The sequence below is a fragment of the Pempheris klunzingeri genome, chromosome 8, assembly GCF_042242105.1.
Source record: "Pempheris klunzingeri isolate RE-2024b chromosome 8, fPemKlu1.hap1, whole genome shotgun sequence".
NCBI classification, from domain to species: Eukaryota; Metazoa; Chordata; class Actinopteri; order Acropomatiformes; family Pempheridae; genus Pempheris; species Pempheris klunzingeri.
The window spans coordinates 3,419,706-3,438,449 of NC_092019.1; the positions used below are offsets into that span (position 1 = coordinate 3,419,706).

Sequence of the window (18,744 nt, forward strand, 5' to 3'; positions counted from 1 at the left end):
TGACATAGACGCTACAGATTCAGTTTCATTGTGATTTCTTTTAATGTTGTATGTGGGCCGAGAGGTGTTTGCTGATGTCCTGTTTTGTTGTTTTTTTTCCAAAGCCACACAGGTCAGCCCCTCAGAACTGCAAGATGTGTTTCAGGAGACCTCCTCCAATATCTTCCAGATCAACGCCAACGGTAAAAAGGTCCATCAGTGAAACTGTGTGTGTGTATGCTACTGTCCTCACATAAATACTGTGAGACCTTTGATCAAGGTCCCTTTTGTCAGTCTTCAACTCTTCGATCAAATTCTAGGTCAGGGTTTACAGATGAAAGTAGGTCAGGTTTAGGATGAAAACTTTGGTTTATGGCAATGCTCACAATCAGTACTAGAACTGGTCTAGAATTAAGATCTGGGTCTGTGGTTAAGATTCCAATGAGTACTATGTTTTAATCAGGGTTAGTCTGAGAACTAAAGTTGAGTTTGGGGTCAGATTATTATTAGAAACAGGAGTAAGGGAAATGTATCTTATGTCTTGGGTTTAGGTTTGAGATTGAAAATAGTTCTACATTTAGAATAGGCTCATGGTTGAATTAGAGTTTAGGGTTTGGATCATTTGGTTCAAGCTAAGATTAAAAGTAATGTTAAGTTTAAGATAGAGTTAGGTTAAATTTATAACTTGATTTCAACACACAGATTGGTGTTAGTACAGGGTTTACATTTAAAATCAATATATGTCAAGTTTAATATAATATAAGGTTTAATGTGTTGCTTTTTTCTTTTTGAACATGAAGTTAGAATTTGCTTTAGATGAAGGTTTAATGAGTTTAATTAGGACTTTTCCAGTAGGGTCAAATTCTGTCATCGATTAAAGTCCATGAGTGCGAGTGCAGTGCACACTGTTAATATTTGCATTGTTCAATTGTTCGTACAGTTGTCACACTAGAGAAGAACCTTCAATCTCTGGGGACTTCTCGAGATACAGCAGAGCTACGACAGAGTCTGTGAGTAACACATCGCCACACTTACTCCCATTTCATCCCATTTTATCCTTCTACTTCACTTTATTTCAGAGAGAAATGCTGTACTTTTAAGTCAAACCAAGCATTGTTAAAAAAGACCCAACACCATACAAAAACTACAAGTTAATAGTCAATTTTCAAAATATTAATCATATATTGTTTTGAAAACTGAAGCAGCATTTTAAACATGGTTTCAATGTCTCAAATGTGACAATGAGTGGCTTTTCCTTGTCTTAAAGTAAAACAGACATGTTCAGGTTGTGGACTGCTTCCATTTGAAGGTGTCAGTTCTGGGTAACTGTGATCGCTGTTTCTCTAAAACAAAATAGAATAATGAATAGTATTAGTTGCAGCATAGTAGTAGTATATAGTAGCACATATGTGATACATACTTAGATGTACTGTTTGAACTCACAGAGGCCATTTTTATTCTATTTCAAGATCCTGATTAAACGTGACTCTTACCTGTAGTGGAGTATGTCTGGCATTAGTATGTTAGAACTGAGTAAAAGATGTGAATACTTCTTCCACCATGGACACCTCCCAGTAACCCCCACACTTTCCTGGTGGTCCAGCTCGTTGTGAGGGTTACATTTATCTCTGCTTTCCAGAAAAGTGCTTATTTTCCTTTTGTTTCATTGCCCTCTTTCATATTGATTATTCTTTTTTAGTTGAGCTGCCAGCAATTACCAGATTCAAAGCTGATGACAAAGTGGCCAATCTAAGATGATTGCATCTGTTTAAAATGCATTACATCCCACTATGTTGGCTGGCATGTCATCAATTCTATTGAACATTTTTTATGATCGCCTTGGAAACTTACTGACAATGCTTGGCTGCTTTTATTTTTAACTGCCCATTTTCCTTCAGCAGTATTGATGCTGGATTCAAACAACACATCCAGTGCCTCCGACTGATGCAAATTACATCCAGTATGACTCTTTCTGTTATACAGCAGCTCTCAGTGTTTTTGAAAGATTGTTCCAGAAAACAATCAAGAGGATTCCCGATTCGAGAATTTAATGGTGACTTTCAGAGCTCATTAACTGGAGGCTTTTGTTTTGCATAGTATTTTTCTGCAGCTCCACCGGTTTTCTCTTCTCGACTGTGATTCACTTCAACATGAATTGATTCTTATGACACAATTTGATGACATTCATGGCACATATCCAAAAATGCTAATAATTATTGATATCATTATTTGGGGTTTAGGTGTATACTTTCATTTTTAACAATACTGTAGGGTAGTTTTTCTACCCCGACAAGAGCAAAACTCCAAGGGCAAAAACAAAAGACCTTTCCAATCATTTTAGTAATAAAATGGCACTCAAAAATAAAGCAATATGCTGTACTTTTATAGTGTTTTGGTGACAAAAAGAAAGCACCATGCAGGTTGAAAGAACCAACCTCAAGCTTTCATGATGAGAGTCTATTGACTGAACTGTCATTTTCTTTGTGAATGTTTATTGACTGAGCTGTTGTTTTCCTTGTGAGGGGCTATTGACTGAAACGCTGTTTGAATAAAGCCAGTAGCCTACAGTTAGCATGAAAGCAGTTAGTTTTACAGAAAATTGGCGCACAATGGTGACTATATCTGCAACTTCAGATACATGATACTGAAGTCGCGAAATGGGAGGGGATGCTGGTTCTGGGAGTATTCTTCCCTTCGTAATGATATCCTCAATCAAAAAACTGGTCTCATTACTCACAAAGTATATTTAGTATTTGCTGTGGAGCTTTGTTATGTCCCCGTCTAGGAGGGCCAGAGAGGGATGTTCCCTCCCCCCAGTCCCCAAACCAAGGACAGAGACCACTGCAACCAGAAAATTTTAAAATGTATTACAAAATACACACTATGTCTCTATGTACAGGAAGCAATCTCGTCAGGGTGAACCCAGGCCAAACCCACGAACAAAACAATCTGTCTCCGCAAAAAGAAATGACTAACTAAACCTATGAGAACACAACCAAAAGAAAAGAGTTGAACCTGACTCCCTAAACTAAATCAAAAACAGGAGGGAAAAAAATGTCTCTAATGGCAAATGGCAGTTCACCCCTACAGCTTTAGTGCTCTTTACAAGGTAAAGTGGGTAATATATTTACACCGAAGGAAACAAAACTACTTAATCTGAGCAACGTCAAAGTGTCTGAAACAACAAGAATATCACACACAACAAGGTTTACACACAAAAACCACTGCTGGTGTGGAGACCGAGAACAGAACCTTTATCGTGATGTCCTCAATCAAAAACACTGTCTCAGACTTCGACTTTCTTTATTGATCCCTCATAGGGGGAAATTCACATGTGACAGCAGCAACAATAGAAAAGAAAGAGTGAAGAAAGCAACAGTAGAAAATAAGCAAATAAATATATGTTGTGATGATAAATAAATATTTACACTATGGACATAGAATGTACAAGTATGGACAGGAGTATGAAAGGAGTGGAATGATATGAATGAAAAACGGTGTGTTAACATCAGCCAGTGATGCTGCTGTTAAAGAGTCTGATGGCTGATGGGAGGAATGACCTGCGGTAGCATTCCTTCTTGCAGGGTGGGGGCCTCAGCCTGCTGCTGAAAGAGCTGCTGAGGGCCCCCACAGTCCCGTGCAGGGGGTGAGAGGGGTTGTCCATGATGGACTTGAGTTTTGCTAGTGTCCTCCTCTCACACACCTCCTCTATGGAGTCCAGGGAGCAGTCCAGGACAGAAGCGGCCCTCCTGACCAGTCTGTTCAGTCTCTTTCTGTCCCTCTCCGTGCTCCCTCCTCCCCAGCGGACCACTGCATAGAGGACTGCAGACGCCACCACAGAGTCATAGGAAGTTCTCTCAAAGGACCTCAGTCTGCTCAGCAGGTGGAGACGACTTTGGCCCTTCTTGTACAGGACGTCTGTGTTGTGAGACCAGTCCAGTTTGTTGTTGAGGTGAACACCCAGGTATTTGAGGGTCTCCAGTCCCTGGATGTTCACCGGTGCAGTCTCATTGCAAAGTATATTAAGTATTTGCTGTGGAGCTTTCAGTCATATCAGTGGTCGTTGCCCAGTGGTCATGGGTTTGTAGATGTTGGTCTGAACTCCCTAAGAAGTTTTCATCCAACTTCTGATGAAGATCATGGCATGAATGAAGGTGATTTATATAAGCCTAATATCCTATTTCATCCCATCAATTTTATTGGTGTAACATCCACAATAAATCACAATATGGATGTAAAATGAAATCTCTAAATATTTTCTCAGATTGAATCTATCACACAGCCGTCTTCAGTGAATGGAACTTGCTCGGGTGTCAAAGGTCTGTACTTCTGTTCTGTTATTACACCTGAGCAAGTTTCATTAGCTCAAGAATTCCTTGGGATACAGACATTGTTATGCTCAAACTACAGGAGTTTTAAAATTGTATCCAATTTGATTGCATGAGAGACATTATTCTCTCTAATCTCAAACATGCACACACTACAAGATCTGAAAATAATACCGCATCTCACACTACAGGACATGATTAAGAAGTATGGTGCCAGAGGGAGCAATGCGTCACCTTGTGATGTGATAGGGATGCAGATCTAACCAAAACTGAGACTGACACGGTGCAACTTGCTAATGCTGTGCAGGGAGGAAAAAAATAAAAGAGAAGGCTCAACAAGTCTGAGTGGAACAATGGGCAGGGAGACGCGGGCTGTCTGCTCTTCAGCGAGAACTGGAAATGAAATTTTATTTCATATCTGTCAGTTTTTATATCTGTCAACAGCGGTATGCTATCTAACATTGGCTTCGAGGGCTCGAATGTTTGCTCCACCACCGCTCAGCAACACCGCCACCTGCTCCAGGGATTCTGTCTCCTTGTAGACTGTAGTTATTGTGCTCCGGCTTAACCAGCAGTAGAGACGTTATTATCCAGGTTTTGAATCCTACATATCGAACATGTTTGAAATTATAAAGGCGACACCAGTGAGTCAGTGAGGTTTATAAACCCCTCACATCACCAGATAATCTGGGCCAAACATCGGTACTGACCAAGGTACCAGAACAGAGTTTTTCTTCTTTGTGTTTTTCTTCTTGGAGCTGAATTGGAGATAAATTGACCTAAAACTCCTGTAGTGTGAGCCTGGTGTGCACACAGCAGCCTCAGGACACAGTGTGTCCCGATGGATTGTGTAAAGGTTTGACGTGAGCACATTGTATCATGTGAACTGAATAAACTTCAGATGAATGTATGCTAGATGTTAATCGAGACAGACCATTCGCTCATTGGGATTTAGCTGGCTGAGCACACAGAAGAACAGAACAGAAGACTGCAGCAATTCACCCAAATGCTTGTCTTAAAAGGCGTAGTGCTTCGTGGCTTGAGATGACTTTGAAAACAGAGAGTGTCATATCACCCAGTGAAAATCACACTGTTGACCCTCACCGAACAGCCACTGTCTGCCTGGATCTGCCTCCCTCTCCCTGTGCAGTAGCCCCTTCATCATTAACTGCAGTGACATATGGAGGACTGCAGCTAATTTGATCTCCATCCAGTCACACTGAAAGAGGCCAATATACATGCATATGCTGCGCTAATCTTACACACACACACAGCAGATCGTCACACACGCGTTCCTCTGCAAGAAGCAAGGCTCTCGAGTTTTGTGAAATAAAAGCGACGCTTGTTTGTCCCAGTGATTTGAATTGTAACCTGCCATCTGAGTTCGAACCATTTGAGTTTTTTCGCCCGTCTTCAGGCAAAAAAACTCAAATCTCATGCTTAATAGAATTTGACCCGCCCCTGTAATCGTGGAAATGCACACGGCAAAAAGTCTAAGTGGATTAATGGCCGGCACCCTCTGAGTGTCATTGTCTTTGTTAGCGCATTAGACATTCACTGGTGTTCTGGCTGAAACACACCAGAGGACACGGGGGCTGTGTTTGGAGGACAGCGCCCCCGGCTGCCTGATGGTCTTCTGCTACATGCTACAGTGCATCATAATGCAGGAAGGAAAGTGACTGAAGTTGTCAGTGGTTTTGCATTATTTAAAAACCAATAAGACTTGGCCTTATTAGACATAAATGTCATTTCTACATAGTGAACTCATCCCTGCAGTACACACTGATGCTAACACAGCACTGCAACCAAATCTGATCTAATAAACTGAACAGAACCCACGATGCCACTTCAGGGACATGTTAAGTCTAGGATTTATATAAGAGGTCAGAGGTCGTGCACTTCAGTTCCGGGCCTTAGGTGTCATAATATAATGGTGTGAGGCAAGAATGCATTGTAATAACTGACTTTATGACCAGATACCTGCAAAACTAATGACACTACCATCCCTCACAGTGAGATAATGTTGATCTGAGACCCATTTCATCATGTTATTTGGAGAATCTGTTGGAATATTTATGAAACACCCACATACGTATCGCTGCGACCGTGTAGACTAACACAAGCGGGACATTCCAATAAGTGAACTCACAGCTGCAGTGACCTAATTGGCTGTTTCCTCGCATTTACCACTGCGGCACGAGAGGCCTCAAAGTTATAGAAGCGGTAATTACTGCTCCATGCAATCACCTCACAAATGTACAAGCAAATCCTTGAAAGCAGAGAAATCAACATTCATCACATCCTCGGCTGGGCACACGGAGGAAACAGGTAGAATGTCACCGCCATCTATTCAGACTCAGATTATGACTGTTTGGATGCACCTCTCCACCTCGTCCTCCTCCACGCTTACACAACAAGCAGGCATCGCACTGCCTCTCAAACCCACGTTAATGCACCACTCTCATACAGACGTGTGTATGTGAGAACCAAGAGTAGGTGTATATTCTGTCGGAGATGCACGCGTAAATGTCAAATGGATTTTGAAAACAGCAGCTGTGTGTATGTGTGTGTGTGTGTGTGTGTGTGTGTGTGTTCATATAGGGATCATTTTGCAGAGAATTGAACCGCTGCTTTCACGTCTTTTTAAATAAGTCCCCGAAATACATACCTATAAACGTAAAAATCCCTCTGATGCATACATTGTAGTTTTCCATTTAAAGAAAACTAAATAAAGAGAATTCAAAGATTGAGGTGCTCTGATGATGTATTAAAGGTCAAAATCATCATATATAGTAGGTATGTTATATATTTTTATGTCTTCATGCTCTCTCTAGTCAAACAACAAATGAACACTACCTTCCTGAGAGGAGTTGCCCCCTCCGGCCTCATCACACCCACTTCTGCACCTCATCTGATTGTTTAAAAACATCTCAGAACACATTGTCAGGTGTAGGGATGAAAAATAAGTTCATGTTTGGGGCGGGGGTGAGGGACAAAAAGGTTTTCCTCTGCCTGAGGGCAACGGTATGTAGTGCAGGGATGTAAAATGTCAAGTGTATTTTGGAGCAGGTGCTGCATGCATGTGTTAGGCACATGTCGGGCACATTGGAACTTTTGCTGTTACAGGTATCCAGTGGAGTTTTTCTTGTAAACACAGTGAAGTTGACAGTGCCTTTCTCTACTAAATGAGTTGTGTGTGTCCTTGAGGCCTAACAAAGTGACTGAATGCACTTTCTTCCTCACAAAACCTTACAGAGTTCATGTTTTGAATCTGTGCATGGATGTTCATTCTTGACCTTTGGGAGCACTTTGTGAGCAGAATCTAAGCTCCAAGGTCTATTTTTTCATCTTATAGTCCTCATTTACTGCATAGACTTGGCCCAGGCGACAGAAATGAAATGAGAACTTGTTTATTTTGTGCTTATATCGGCTATCAGTCCTCTTCTTCCCCACCTATTGCTCGAGCATTGTTTAGTGTCATGGCCATCACCTATCAGAGGAGTAGGCTGAACCCAAGGAACGTCTTTCAGATTTGATGTGGACTCCTAGTGAGCAGCTGATGAGACCTGTGCTGTGTTTTAAACCTTCCCTTTCATTTTATATATCTGTTATACACTGTATAACAAAAGGCAGCTAATTGCATTGTAGGATTTTTAGCAACAAGTAGTTCACATGCTGTGGGCGTTTTTCGCTGTGGGAACTTTTGATGGCTGCAGTGCTAATATTTCTCAAGATTATAGAGAATTTGGGGATACAGATGGGTAGAGGTAGAGATAAGGTAGTAATTAGGGAGTTGTTTTGGACTCGGCCATGGTCTGCACCTTGTTGCTGCGCTGCGAACAGTCAAGAGTTAAGATTTCTTTTGTCAGATTTGTGTTTTTAAGGTCAAAACCCCTTCATTCCTCTGAAGGTACAAATATGTATTGATACTGATAAATTATTTTAATTCCTGACATTTATTTACATTACTAATGAAGGTGATGAGTTTCTCACGTCATAATAAGCCATCAGGTCTGTATTTAGAGGCGTTAGTAAGTCATGGATAAAGGGTTATTCCACCACAGTGTTGATGTTACTTTTCTGGCTGGTGTGTTATACTGTGTATATGCATTTTGTCCACACCGTTTATATTTATGAGGATTGCATTTCAGTAACCTCATGCATACTCATACTGTGATGAGAATATAAAGTGGAGCGTTGATGTTTTATGTGATTCCTAACATAAAGAGCTAACCTCCCCAGCTATGGCCCACCAGTCAAAGTTGCTGTTGTTTTTGTAATGCTATTAACGCTGTAATGCTGGATTGTGGGTATCTTCCAACAGTAACTCTCAATTCTGCCATTAAATTGTCATAAACGTTGCCATATCAGTGAGAAAGGACAAGGATGGACAGTCATGTTGTGTGTGTGTGTGTGTGTGTGTGTGTGTGTGTGTGTGTGTGTGTGTGTGTGTGTGTGTGTGTGTGTCATTATATGTGCTGGTGTATTTTGGACTTAAGTCAAGTGCTGAGTTTTACAAATGTTCTGCATTGTCATCTAAGCCAGTGAGAGGTCAGCAGTGTGTGGGAAGCAACTCCAGTTTGGAGATTTAATCCTTATCAGAGCCCAGTAAAGTACTGCTCTATCCTGCAGTCAGAGAACAGCACCCACTACTGCCACCACCACGGTGACTCCCCCACACCCTACCCTGCCATGATTCACACCTCCCTCTGCAGCCAGCTGCTCTGAGACTCCTCAGTTCTCCTTCACCGGGGCTAACCAGACCTCAAAGGAATACCAAACACCAAGCAGGCAGGAGAAACACACAACAGAGGTGACTGATTGAAATTCACAGTGTGAGCAATTCCAATCTTTTGCATGCTGTTTCTCACCGCCTGGCTCTTGAGCTTGTTGTGGGAGAAGAGTGTGAGTAGCAGATGTATCACTGTGCAGCGATACCACAGAGGTCTTCTCAGGGGTCCTCAGCAGTGGGCGAGCTCTGATTGTTTGGTAACAGCGTGTCAGTGGTGGGCGGGACTTCCGCTGACTCATGGATGATCCATCAGAACTCATCAGCACTGAAGCACAGCTTGGGTTGTATTTTTAGACTGCAAGTTTTAAAGGATTCCCTTAGCTTGTCGCTACTTCTACCTGTCAGATAAATACAGCCATTCATCTGTTTCTAGAAAGTTGTCCTTCCAGACTGGTCAGTGAGCAAACTTTGCCCAGGTTTATGGCTAATTACTGCTCTTTTTCAACTGAATCTTTACAGGAAAATCAATGATAGTCATATTTCTATGCATGATATCTAAAAAAAAAAGCTGCCCAAATTGTCATGCACCAACACTTTGACAAGGCCTCTGGAAAACTAACTTTATAGAGTATGTTTTATAAGAAGGTTGCTAAGAACAGCGTTGGACTGCGAGACGTTTTTTATAATCACAATTGACTCTTTGAATTATCACATTTTAAGCCATTCGGTCCAGTGCAAATGAAGAAGTCTCAAAGAGCTGCATGACTTAATCCATGTTGGTGGGGAGTCTGCAGGAAGTTAAGCAGCTCAGTCAGACTGTATTGCTGATGCCAAAAATGCAGAGGCAGCAGTCCGGAGTCCAGCCGACGTGTCATAACTGAGACCTGGTTGAATGGTCAGGTTAAAGGTTAAACCCAGCTCAACTTTTACTGTAATACAGTCCAGTATCATCAAGCGAGAGCAATGCCAACTGAATGCAAGCACACATTCTTGGTGGATTATTGTTTCGTTTTATTTTTAATGGAAAACTTATTTCCGTCTTAATGCCTTTCTTACTTGCAGGGCATGCAAACATGCTGTTACTTGGCAACAGTTTGTGACAAGGAGCATATATATGGGCCAATAATGGCAAGGAAGAATAAAACAATAAGCTAGCAAACTTATATATAAGCAATGCAGGCTAAAAAAGAAAAAAAAAAAGATGAGTAAATGGTTTATGAGGAAGGAATTGCACTCCATATAGTTGTTAGACTAAAGTATACACAAGGGATGTGAGATGTGAGAAACATAACTGTGTTTACAAGAAGCCCACAGGGTACCTGTGGTATACGTTGTTAACTTGAGATAACAGGACTGATAGAGTTAATAACAATCCTTGTTTCCATGAAATAGAAAATAGAGCAACTTACATGATTTTTTAAACAAAAAGAAAAAAACAGCGTTGTGCTTAAAGTGGCACTCCACTGATTCAAGTTACACCCCCAAGGTAACACATTCCTCACTGATCGGTGAGTGGGATTGTGTCACTGGCGAGGGCAACTACTTAAATGTCATGTTGTACAGCATTTTATGCATTAAATGTGTTTCCGTATGTTTCAAATTGTGAATCACAGCTGCAGATTCACACTGAGTTTTATTTGTCATTCCTCCAGATCCCTAATGCAGAGTGTCAGCCCTACAGTCTGTACTCTGCTGTGTAATTTTGGTGGGTAACATGATGGCGCATTAACTGGCTGTGATTTCAAAATAATCCTTCATGTCTGTTGTGAAGACATGTGATGCAGCTAAACGATGACGCATCAGGCTGAGGTTTAGCACTTGTTAATCTTTCTGTTGTGTGTGTGTGTGTGTGTGTGTGTGTGTGTGTGTGTGTATGCGCCCACTTTCTGGCTGTGACTGATACGTCTGAACAGAATGCATCCCTCATCATCAAGCACATTTACTTTAATGGCTGATCATATCAGCAAATTACCAGTATGGCATGTACAGTACATACCACAAGACAAGTTAGCCAAGTAAAATGGAACTTTAAAAAAAAAAAAAAAATCTATTATACAATACCCTATTCTTTGGAATATTCAATTTATATTATCACACTAACTGATCTCATCATACACAGATATACTGTCACCTCACAGTAACTATATAAGACAGCATTCTGGTTATTTAAAGCCTTAAATCCTGATGAGATTATAAGTATAACTTATTCACGTAGACGACACGATTTCTGTCTGTTATGACTTTGGCCAGGGAGAAACTCTGGCTGCAGTCCAATTTAATTATATTCCTTACAGTAAAACTTTTATTTCCAGCGGCAAAATTAACTTCTACTTCTACTACGTCCCTGACTCCTCAACTGTCTTTAACCCTACTCTGCGCAGGTATGATGAGTGATGTTTTCCAGGTACTTTTCCACCGTGACACTACGGCTTTTTTCACGACAGACACAGAATTATAGTGACATGCTCCTTCTAGCCCCGGTGCACTGTGGTCTGTCTGCGGCTGCTGCCACCAGCTACATGTAGATCAATATTTGAGAGGGGGAGTGCAGAGGCGGAGGTGTGTTTGTGTAGCGGCCTATCTCTGTGGGGCAGCCCGTTACAGTGTCAAGTCTGGAGGATGGGAGTTGGCCTTTGGGGGAAGCAAGGCTACGTGTTGTAAGCCCATGATGACCTGGCAGCATTGATATTTAATAACTGTCTTAACCCAGACTTTCAGCAGACGTGCTGGAGAGTTATGAATATGGCTGCACCTTCAACCTTTCACCTTGGTGAAGCCTCCCAGTAAAAACATGAAGGAGCAGAGAGGATTTGGCTGTTTTACACTGTTCACCTCTGTCAGACAGCTGTTAATACTCAGTCACTCTGCTGGTCAAATGTAATCTCAGCCATTTATACCTCAGAGTGGACCGAGTCCTGCAAGGGTTCGAGTTTTTTATTTTTAGGATGAGGTGTTGTAATTTACAGTTTCAGCTTTTCCAGTGATGTTCCTAAGATTTCCAGGCTGGTCATTGTCAAATCCTCTGAAGTGGGTGAAAACTCACGGCTTTCAATCATGGTCGGAAGCAGGAACATCTGTCCAGCTAGCTAGCTCTGTACAGTTATTGTAGAAAATAACTAATAACTAATAACATGTCTGGTCTCCTACTTTTTATGAATTTCTTTAAGACCAGCAATAAAAACAATGTATTTCATTCATTGACAGGAATAAAAAAACTGGGTAGAATTTCATGTATTGTACATATATTTGGTGCTTTAATGTATTAATACATAAATGGCCTTTTTAGGGGGCAGGTTTGCTTTAAGAGGCTCTTCTTAGTGTGGAATCTAATATATCAGCATCTCCCTTTTGAATCAGTTCATTTTCTCTGTTTGATTTGTGAACATGCTGAGACAAAGCTTCTGCTGTCACCAAACAAAAGCACAGTGTTGATCACTTATTATTCAGTTGCATTTTAGACAACAGGGAGACAAAACTGACAACGTCTTGACTTGAAAATGCTTAATTGTAGGGTAGAATATAGTAAATACTATTAATGCATTGCTTCAAAATGTCAGCTAAGCTTGTATAAAAATATTGGCATATTGGTAAATCCCCAATGGATTTGTAGTCTTGTCATATTTTACTAAGTGTTCTCCCTCTCTCTGTCTCTCTCTGTCTCTTTTCTCTCTTTTCCCCAGACACTCCATGCAACAGCAAACCAACAAAGTCATCACCAGCACAAGCCAACTCATCAAACAGCTCTCTGATATCATCAGTGGCTCTTCACGGGTATTTTATGCTCTCCTATTTCCCTCATTCACTGTCATTTTGAAGATTAAACAGTGGACTAAACAACGTTTGGACTAATTAAAGCTAATCTTGTTTTACTGCACAGCAAGATCGTCTGCGTCTGACCAGACTAAAGACTGAGCTCTCAGAGTCTGTGCAGCGCTATGGGAATTTGCAGAAGGTGAAATGTGAAATATCTCCATTTGCTTTCATAAATTCATGGTATGATTAATGAGTTCATATTAATAACTGGTAAATAGAAGGAGCTCCTTCATTGGCAGAAAGTAGTACATAGCTTAAATGCTACTACACTACATGCACATGTATATAAAGGCCAAATAACCAAATCAAGCCTGACCTCTTTAATAAGGAATGAAAAGTCTCTTCCTGACTGTCTCTGCATTTGCTCCTCTTTCAGAAAATTGCCGAGCGCTCAAAGGCCTTGCTCCCTCCAGCACAGAAAGACAAGAGAAAGGTGAGCTGACATGGATATGGAGGGTGAAAATCCATCCTTTGTTTCACTGTCATTCATAAAAGACGGGGCTGATGAGATGGCATTTCTCTGCTCGATTGCATCCTCATAAGGGCTCCTTTGAAGCTCCCTCTTGTCTCTTCCACTCTGTTACAGTGGACTCCGTTCATCACATCCAACCCTTATGCACTGCTTAAAATCTTTTTTTCTTTTTAATTTGCTTCTTATCTGAATCTAAATCGGCGAGAGTTTATATCCACTATGGTAATCTGAAATTATATTTTAAGCAAATTAGAGTCAGATTGATGAGATGTGAATGAATCCTTATTTGATTACTGAAAAAATACATTTGTATAAGGGGTGATCGCAGCAGCATTGCAGCAAGAAAAAATTGAATTTATCTATGATGAATATACTACATATTCTATGTTAGGACTAATGGGAACTGAAAAACATTGTGAATCTTCAATAAAATACATGACGTACAGTATAGAAATGAAAATACTCTCCTCACCACTGTAATAAGGGCTTTCAAAAACAAACATTGAAATTGTTCCTTATAAATATACACACCTGGATATTTGTACAGTGGGATAGTGTACAGTGAGTCAGTCATTACTGCAAAATGAACCCCAGCAGTGCCGTAAAAGGCCACAGTGACGCCACTCACTGTACATAATCTTGCTTAACATGGCTTCATACTAAAAATAAAATCAATGATTTTATTGCTTCCGCTATCAGGACTGCATCCATAGCAACAGTCAGTTGTACATAGTAATATCTGCTATACAGAAAAAAACAGGCTGTAAACTGTAAACAGAACTGAGTATGCATAAAAGCCATGTAATAATTTGTGCTACCATTTATCTGACCCTTGAACGATCTGTCTCACACAGAAACATTCCCCCTGGAAAACAACAATTTCTCTATTTTCTACTTCAGCTTTTGTATTAATTAGTGATCTTTAGAGGTGTTCCAGGCGAGCTGGTTCCCTCTATTTCCCGTCTTTGTGCTAAGTTAAGTTGGCAGTAGCTTCATATGTAGTGTAAAGACAGAGTGATATATATATACAAGTGTATTTCCTCAGACATTTCTTTTACTTTATGAATAGTTGTAAGAAGGAACCAAGAATGGTCACCAGTACCACTAAAGACAACGTTTTGTATTCAGAGTTCAGCTCTCACTCAACAGTACCTCAGTTTGGTCAAGATACTTTGGTTGTGTTAACTCCACCTTGTTTTGCTGCACTGAATGGAAAAACATTTACAGCTTCAATTGGCTGGACATTAACATCTCTGTTGCTCACAAAGAGCCTCTTAGAATCCATCTTTTTACAGTGGGGAACGTCACTTTTATTAAGGCTTCATGTTCCTCTGAAGGCATATTATCAAGGTGTTTTATGCTGCTAGCATTAGAGGTAAAGGCCTTTAGGGGCGGCAGGCTGCATAGTACATTATATAATTCTGGTTACCCTCAATGCATAGCAGCAAGTTCACTCATCAGTGAGTACACTGTATAAGAACAAATTGGTGAATCTCCTGCTGCACATGGTATGAGCAGTGGCTGTAGGAACGGAGAATCTGTATTTTAACTGAAAGGCTTTTTCAGTTTATGGATCGCAAATGATAAGAGGCGTCCTAATGTTTGGAGTGCCATGCATATGCATTTAGACAAGCAATCAACGCAAATCCTATTGACTGCCTTCCACCCACATATTTTAATTCACGTCATCAGTCGACTGGAATCGACAGCCGGAAACTCAAACTTTTCAGCAGTGTGTGAACTTGTGCAATAAGGTGTCAAAACAATTGTCTTGAGAGTCGCTCCCATCTGTGTAATGTTCTAATATATTCCAAAGCTTCTGTATGTGGAGGAGTGAGCACGATGTTGCTGAGTTTGTTGAGGAGTGGTGAGTCAGATTGTGGCCAGTAGACAGAGCACTGTGACTCAGCCCGAGTCGGTCCTTCTGCTTTGACCCACACTGGCCCCTCTACCATGAATTAGCTGTGCAGTCAGCCGCACAAAGGTGGAACATATTAGCAATGCAAAAAAGCCAACCAGGCCTTTCTCTGAATGTTACCTCCCTTTGCCCTGCTTCTGTTTGCACATGTGACAAAGTGTGCATGTGCCGAGGACACAGGTTTTCTTTCAACTCCTACATGTCTCTGTACTAAGCTAACAATCACAGTTCAGATGTCAGTAAAGTAATTCAACTTCACTGAAGGCTGTTCTTTACTTCCAAAAATAAACACTTTTTCCATTGTTTGAAACGGAAGCTTAGCACTGAAATATAATGGAAAAGGAGGACTGTTTCCTGTCATTGCTGTGGTGCACACCTGCCCTGAGTTGACGATTTTCAACTTCCTTCAACAGTTCCACATGTGATCATGGCAACCACAGAAACCACACCGAGGAAAATGATGCAGAAGCTAATTTTACTGGTATCTGAGTTTCCTGAATTGCCTTTTTACCAGCAAGTAGCAAAATGATCAGCCAATAATGCTTATAACAGCAGTTAGCTAAACTTGTTATATTGATTGTGTCATGCAACTAACAATTTCCTGTACTTATAAGCTACAACATTATGTTACGTGATGATGAGATTAAAGTAGGTGGGTGGCAGCAGTCTGGTAACTGTGGTGGAGGAATTGTGCTCTGCTGCTGCCCATCCAAAATACTGAACATCAAGGCATCCACAGAAACCATCACTGGCAGACAGCACCTTCACTGTTACTGCTGTATCAACCACCACTTGTAGCTGCAGTATAGAGTCTAATAAACTATTCTAATGTTTTTGTATGTGTGTGTGCTCATACAGAGTCCTCAGACCCCATCCTCTGAGCAGCTCGATGAGGGTCCACTGTTTGGAGAAGCAGTGGGCTCAGATGGGGGAGTTCAGACTTTCCTATCAGAAATCAGTGAGGAGGACGTTGAAGTTCTTCGCCAAAGAGAGGAGGCCCTTCTGCAAATCGAAGTAAGAAGGCTGACATCTAGTCAGCTCTGCATATGTATTTTTTTTTTCACATTTCATGCAGTTTGAAAAGCTGGAATCATCATTGTAGGGCTCTTTTGGGAGCCAATGAGTGGCTCCACAGGAGATTAGAAGCCTTGCTTAAGGGCATCTGGTCTGTAATTGTGCCACGCAAAAAATTTAAATCCGTAAAGGCCGTAATAGTTCCCACACTCGGTACAGGTTATGCTTGATAAAGGTTATAATGACTACGGTGTGGAATAATGGGCCAGTGGGCACAGTCATGTTTTTGCCTGAGATCTTTTACTTTCTAACTAGAAATCTTACAATTTAACCTCTAAAAAAATCCGTTGGCCTGCCGAGGTGGGATTAGATTAGATGGTAAAATGAAGACGCATACCTGCAAATAATAAGGGTTAGAGTTAGAGTTGGGGGTGAGTGGAAGGTTAAGAGGTTAAGTCTCGTGGTTTTCTACTAAACCCCCGAAAAAATGACCACAAGTGCCTGTGAATGATACTAATAAGTTCTGCACACACAAGTCAGACAACGTTATTTTCTTGCTGTTAATAATTAAATCTTCTTGTGTTGAATTCACCATAAACGTCACTCTGCAGATATATTTCACACATGTTGCAGAAGCCAAAAATCTGCCTGTCATGCTTCACTTTCCCCAATTTTCTGAATTCAGCCAGCATACAAAATCCAAACCAGCAACCTTGTGATTATAAACCTGTTTACCAATGTTCTTTCAGGGCCACATTCACTAAGCTGTTTGCACCTGTGTCAGATGAGAAATGAGAACGTGTATTTCCATATGCATAAATCTGGCCTAAAGTCTTATACGTAAAAAAAAAAAAAGCCCTGGTCATTTACCTTTAAAACACTCAGGTATCTAGAAAACACCAGAATTTAAAACACTCTTTTTGAAAAATAAAGAAGAAAAAACAGAGAAAAAACAAACTAGTGATTTGTTTTCTTCAAATATTGCCTCCTGGGTTGCCAACACATGCCAAGTTAGTAACTAGAAACTCAGACAGACTGCTTCTTCCACTTCCTAAAGCTTATTAGTATTTTGTCACAGTACCCCTGTGCTGCTTCAGGATATTGAATGCTACCCAATTACGAAGGTGCTTATATAGACTTGTTTGTTCCTTTACCTGTATAAAGTGTGTATGGAATCATAATGTTTACACGCTTAACCTTTGAAAGACCACATCATTCTGTTAAATACTGTAACGCAACTTCTATATTTCTAATGTGTTACAGATAAAATTTCAAATGGATGGGATGCCTGCTGCATGACCAGGCTGAGTCCTGCTCCTTAGTTAACTGGCAGCAAAAACGTCTTTGAATGGTTTTTTAACTATCAAAGTCTGTTAATCAGAAAGAAACTAAAAAGAAAAAAGGTGTGAACACAACACTTCATTCATATGATGAATTCATTCAGCGGACACAAAGCAACATTGGCACTCGTTTGGAGTGCTCTCCTTTGTAACTCTGTTTTGGTCTCCACCATCTCATGAGAGAAATACTGTATCTGGCTCTTTAGCCACTAAATGCTCCACTAGCTAGCCTGTAACTGTGCCAGTCTGCGTATTGATGATGATGTGGTGTACACTAGGTGGACAGTGGTTTAATAATAAGAGTTGGCACCTTTGGCCAAAATAGACATCATGAGAGCTGTGAGACTGAACTGCAGCCAGAAAACAACACAGTGAAGCCAAGTGAAGCCAAGTGAAGTCAAGTGAAGTCAAGGGGAGCTCTAGATTCAGGTGATCGTTTTCTGTAGGTTCATCACTACAAGTTACCCCTTTTTACATTGTTACACTGTTTTCACATTGTCATTGAACACATTGTTATTATAAGAATATCCAATAAGGCCACGTTAAAGCCAAAGTCATCAGAATCTAAACTAACCGTTTTGTGGGTTGGTATTTCATTTGTATCACATATGTATCATCTGAATGTCGTTGATTTGTCACATTGTTTTTGTTTTTTAAGAGTTGATATTCCCTTTATTTGTATTTTGTCCCCCCCCCATCCTCTTTTTACCTTTTTTTTTTTATCATTGCTTTTGTATTAAATCAAGATCATAAATCAACAATCATAGCCTTAACCAAAGTGCTTTGGTTATCTAAACCTAACCTCACATGGGAGTCCCTGTGATTTATATAAACCAGAAAAAATAATCCACACAATTGTGTTACACTAGAAATTGTAATTTCGCAAAAACATAGACATCATTTTCAGAGGACAGAGTATGTGAAATTGTTATCAGTTTTTGAGTGATTTCATGGGTGATGAGGCAACTTGATGAAGCTGTTTACAGTCTCATGGAGAATGAAGCTTGTATTTAAAGTATTGACTTGTCTTTTGTTTGTGGTTGTATGACCCTGAGAAAGACCCATGTGTTATTGACCTATGTTGGTAGAGCTTGAACATAGCAGTTATTTTTTTTCAAACCATTCCCCAGCCACTAGTGGATACTAGT

At 40.5% G+C, this 18,744-nt stretch overlaps 1 protein-coding gene across 1 annotated transcript in view; it reads left to right on the forward strand.

Moving 5' to 3' along the window:
- The window catches only part of tsnare1 (T-SNARE Domain Containing 1), a 115,886-nt gene that overhangs the window by 44,833 nt on the left and 52,309 nt on the right, over positions 1-18,744 (forward strand). Inside the window, exons 3-8 of the mRNA XM_070834789.1 lie at positions 105-182; positions 920-989; positions 12,720-12,810; positions 12,917-12,991; positions 13,229-13,285; positions 16,101-16,256. Of these exons, the coding sequence (XP_070690890.1) occupies positions 105-182; positions 920-989; positions 12,720-12,810; positions 12,917-12,991; positions 13,229-13,285; positions 16,101-16,256 (527 nt within the window). The remainder of the gene's footprint in view (positions 1-104; positions 183-919; positions 990-12,719; positions 12,811-12,916; positions 12,992-13,228; positions 13,286-16,100; positions 16,257-18,744) is intronic.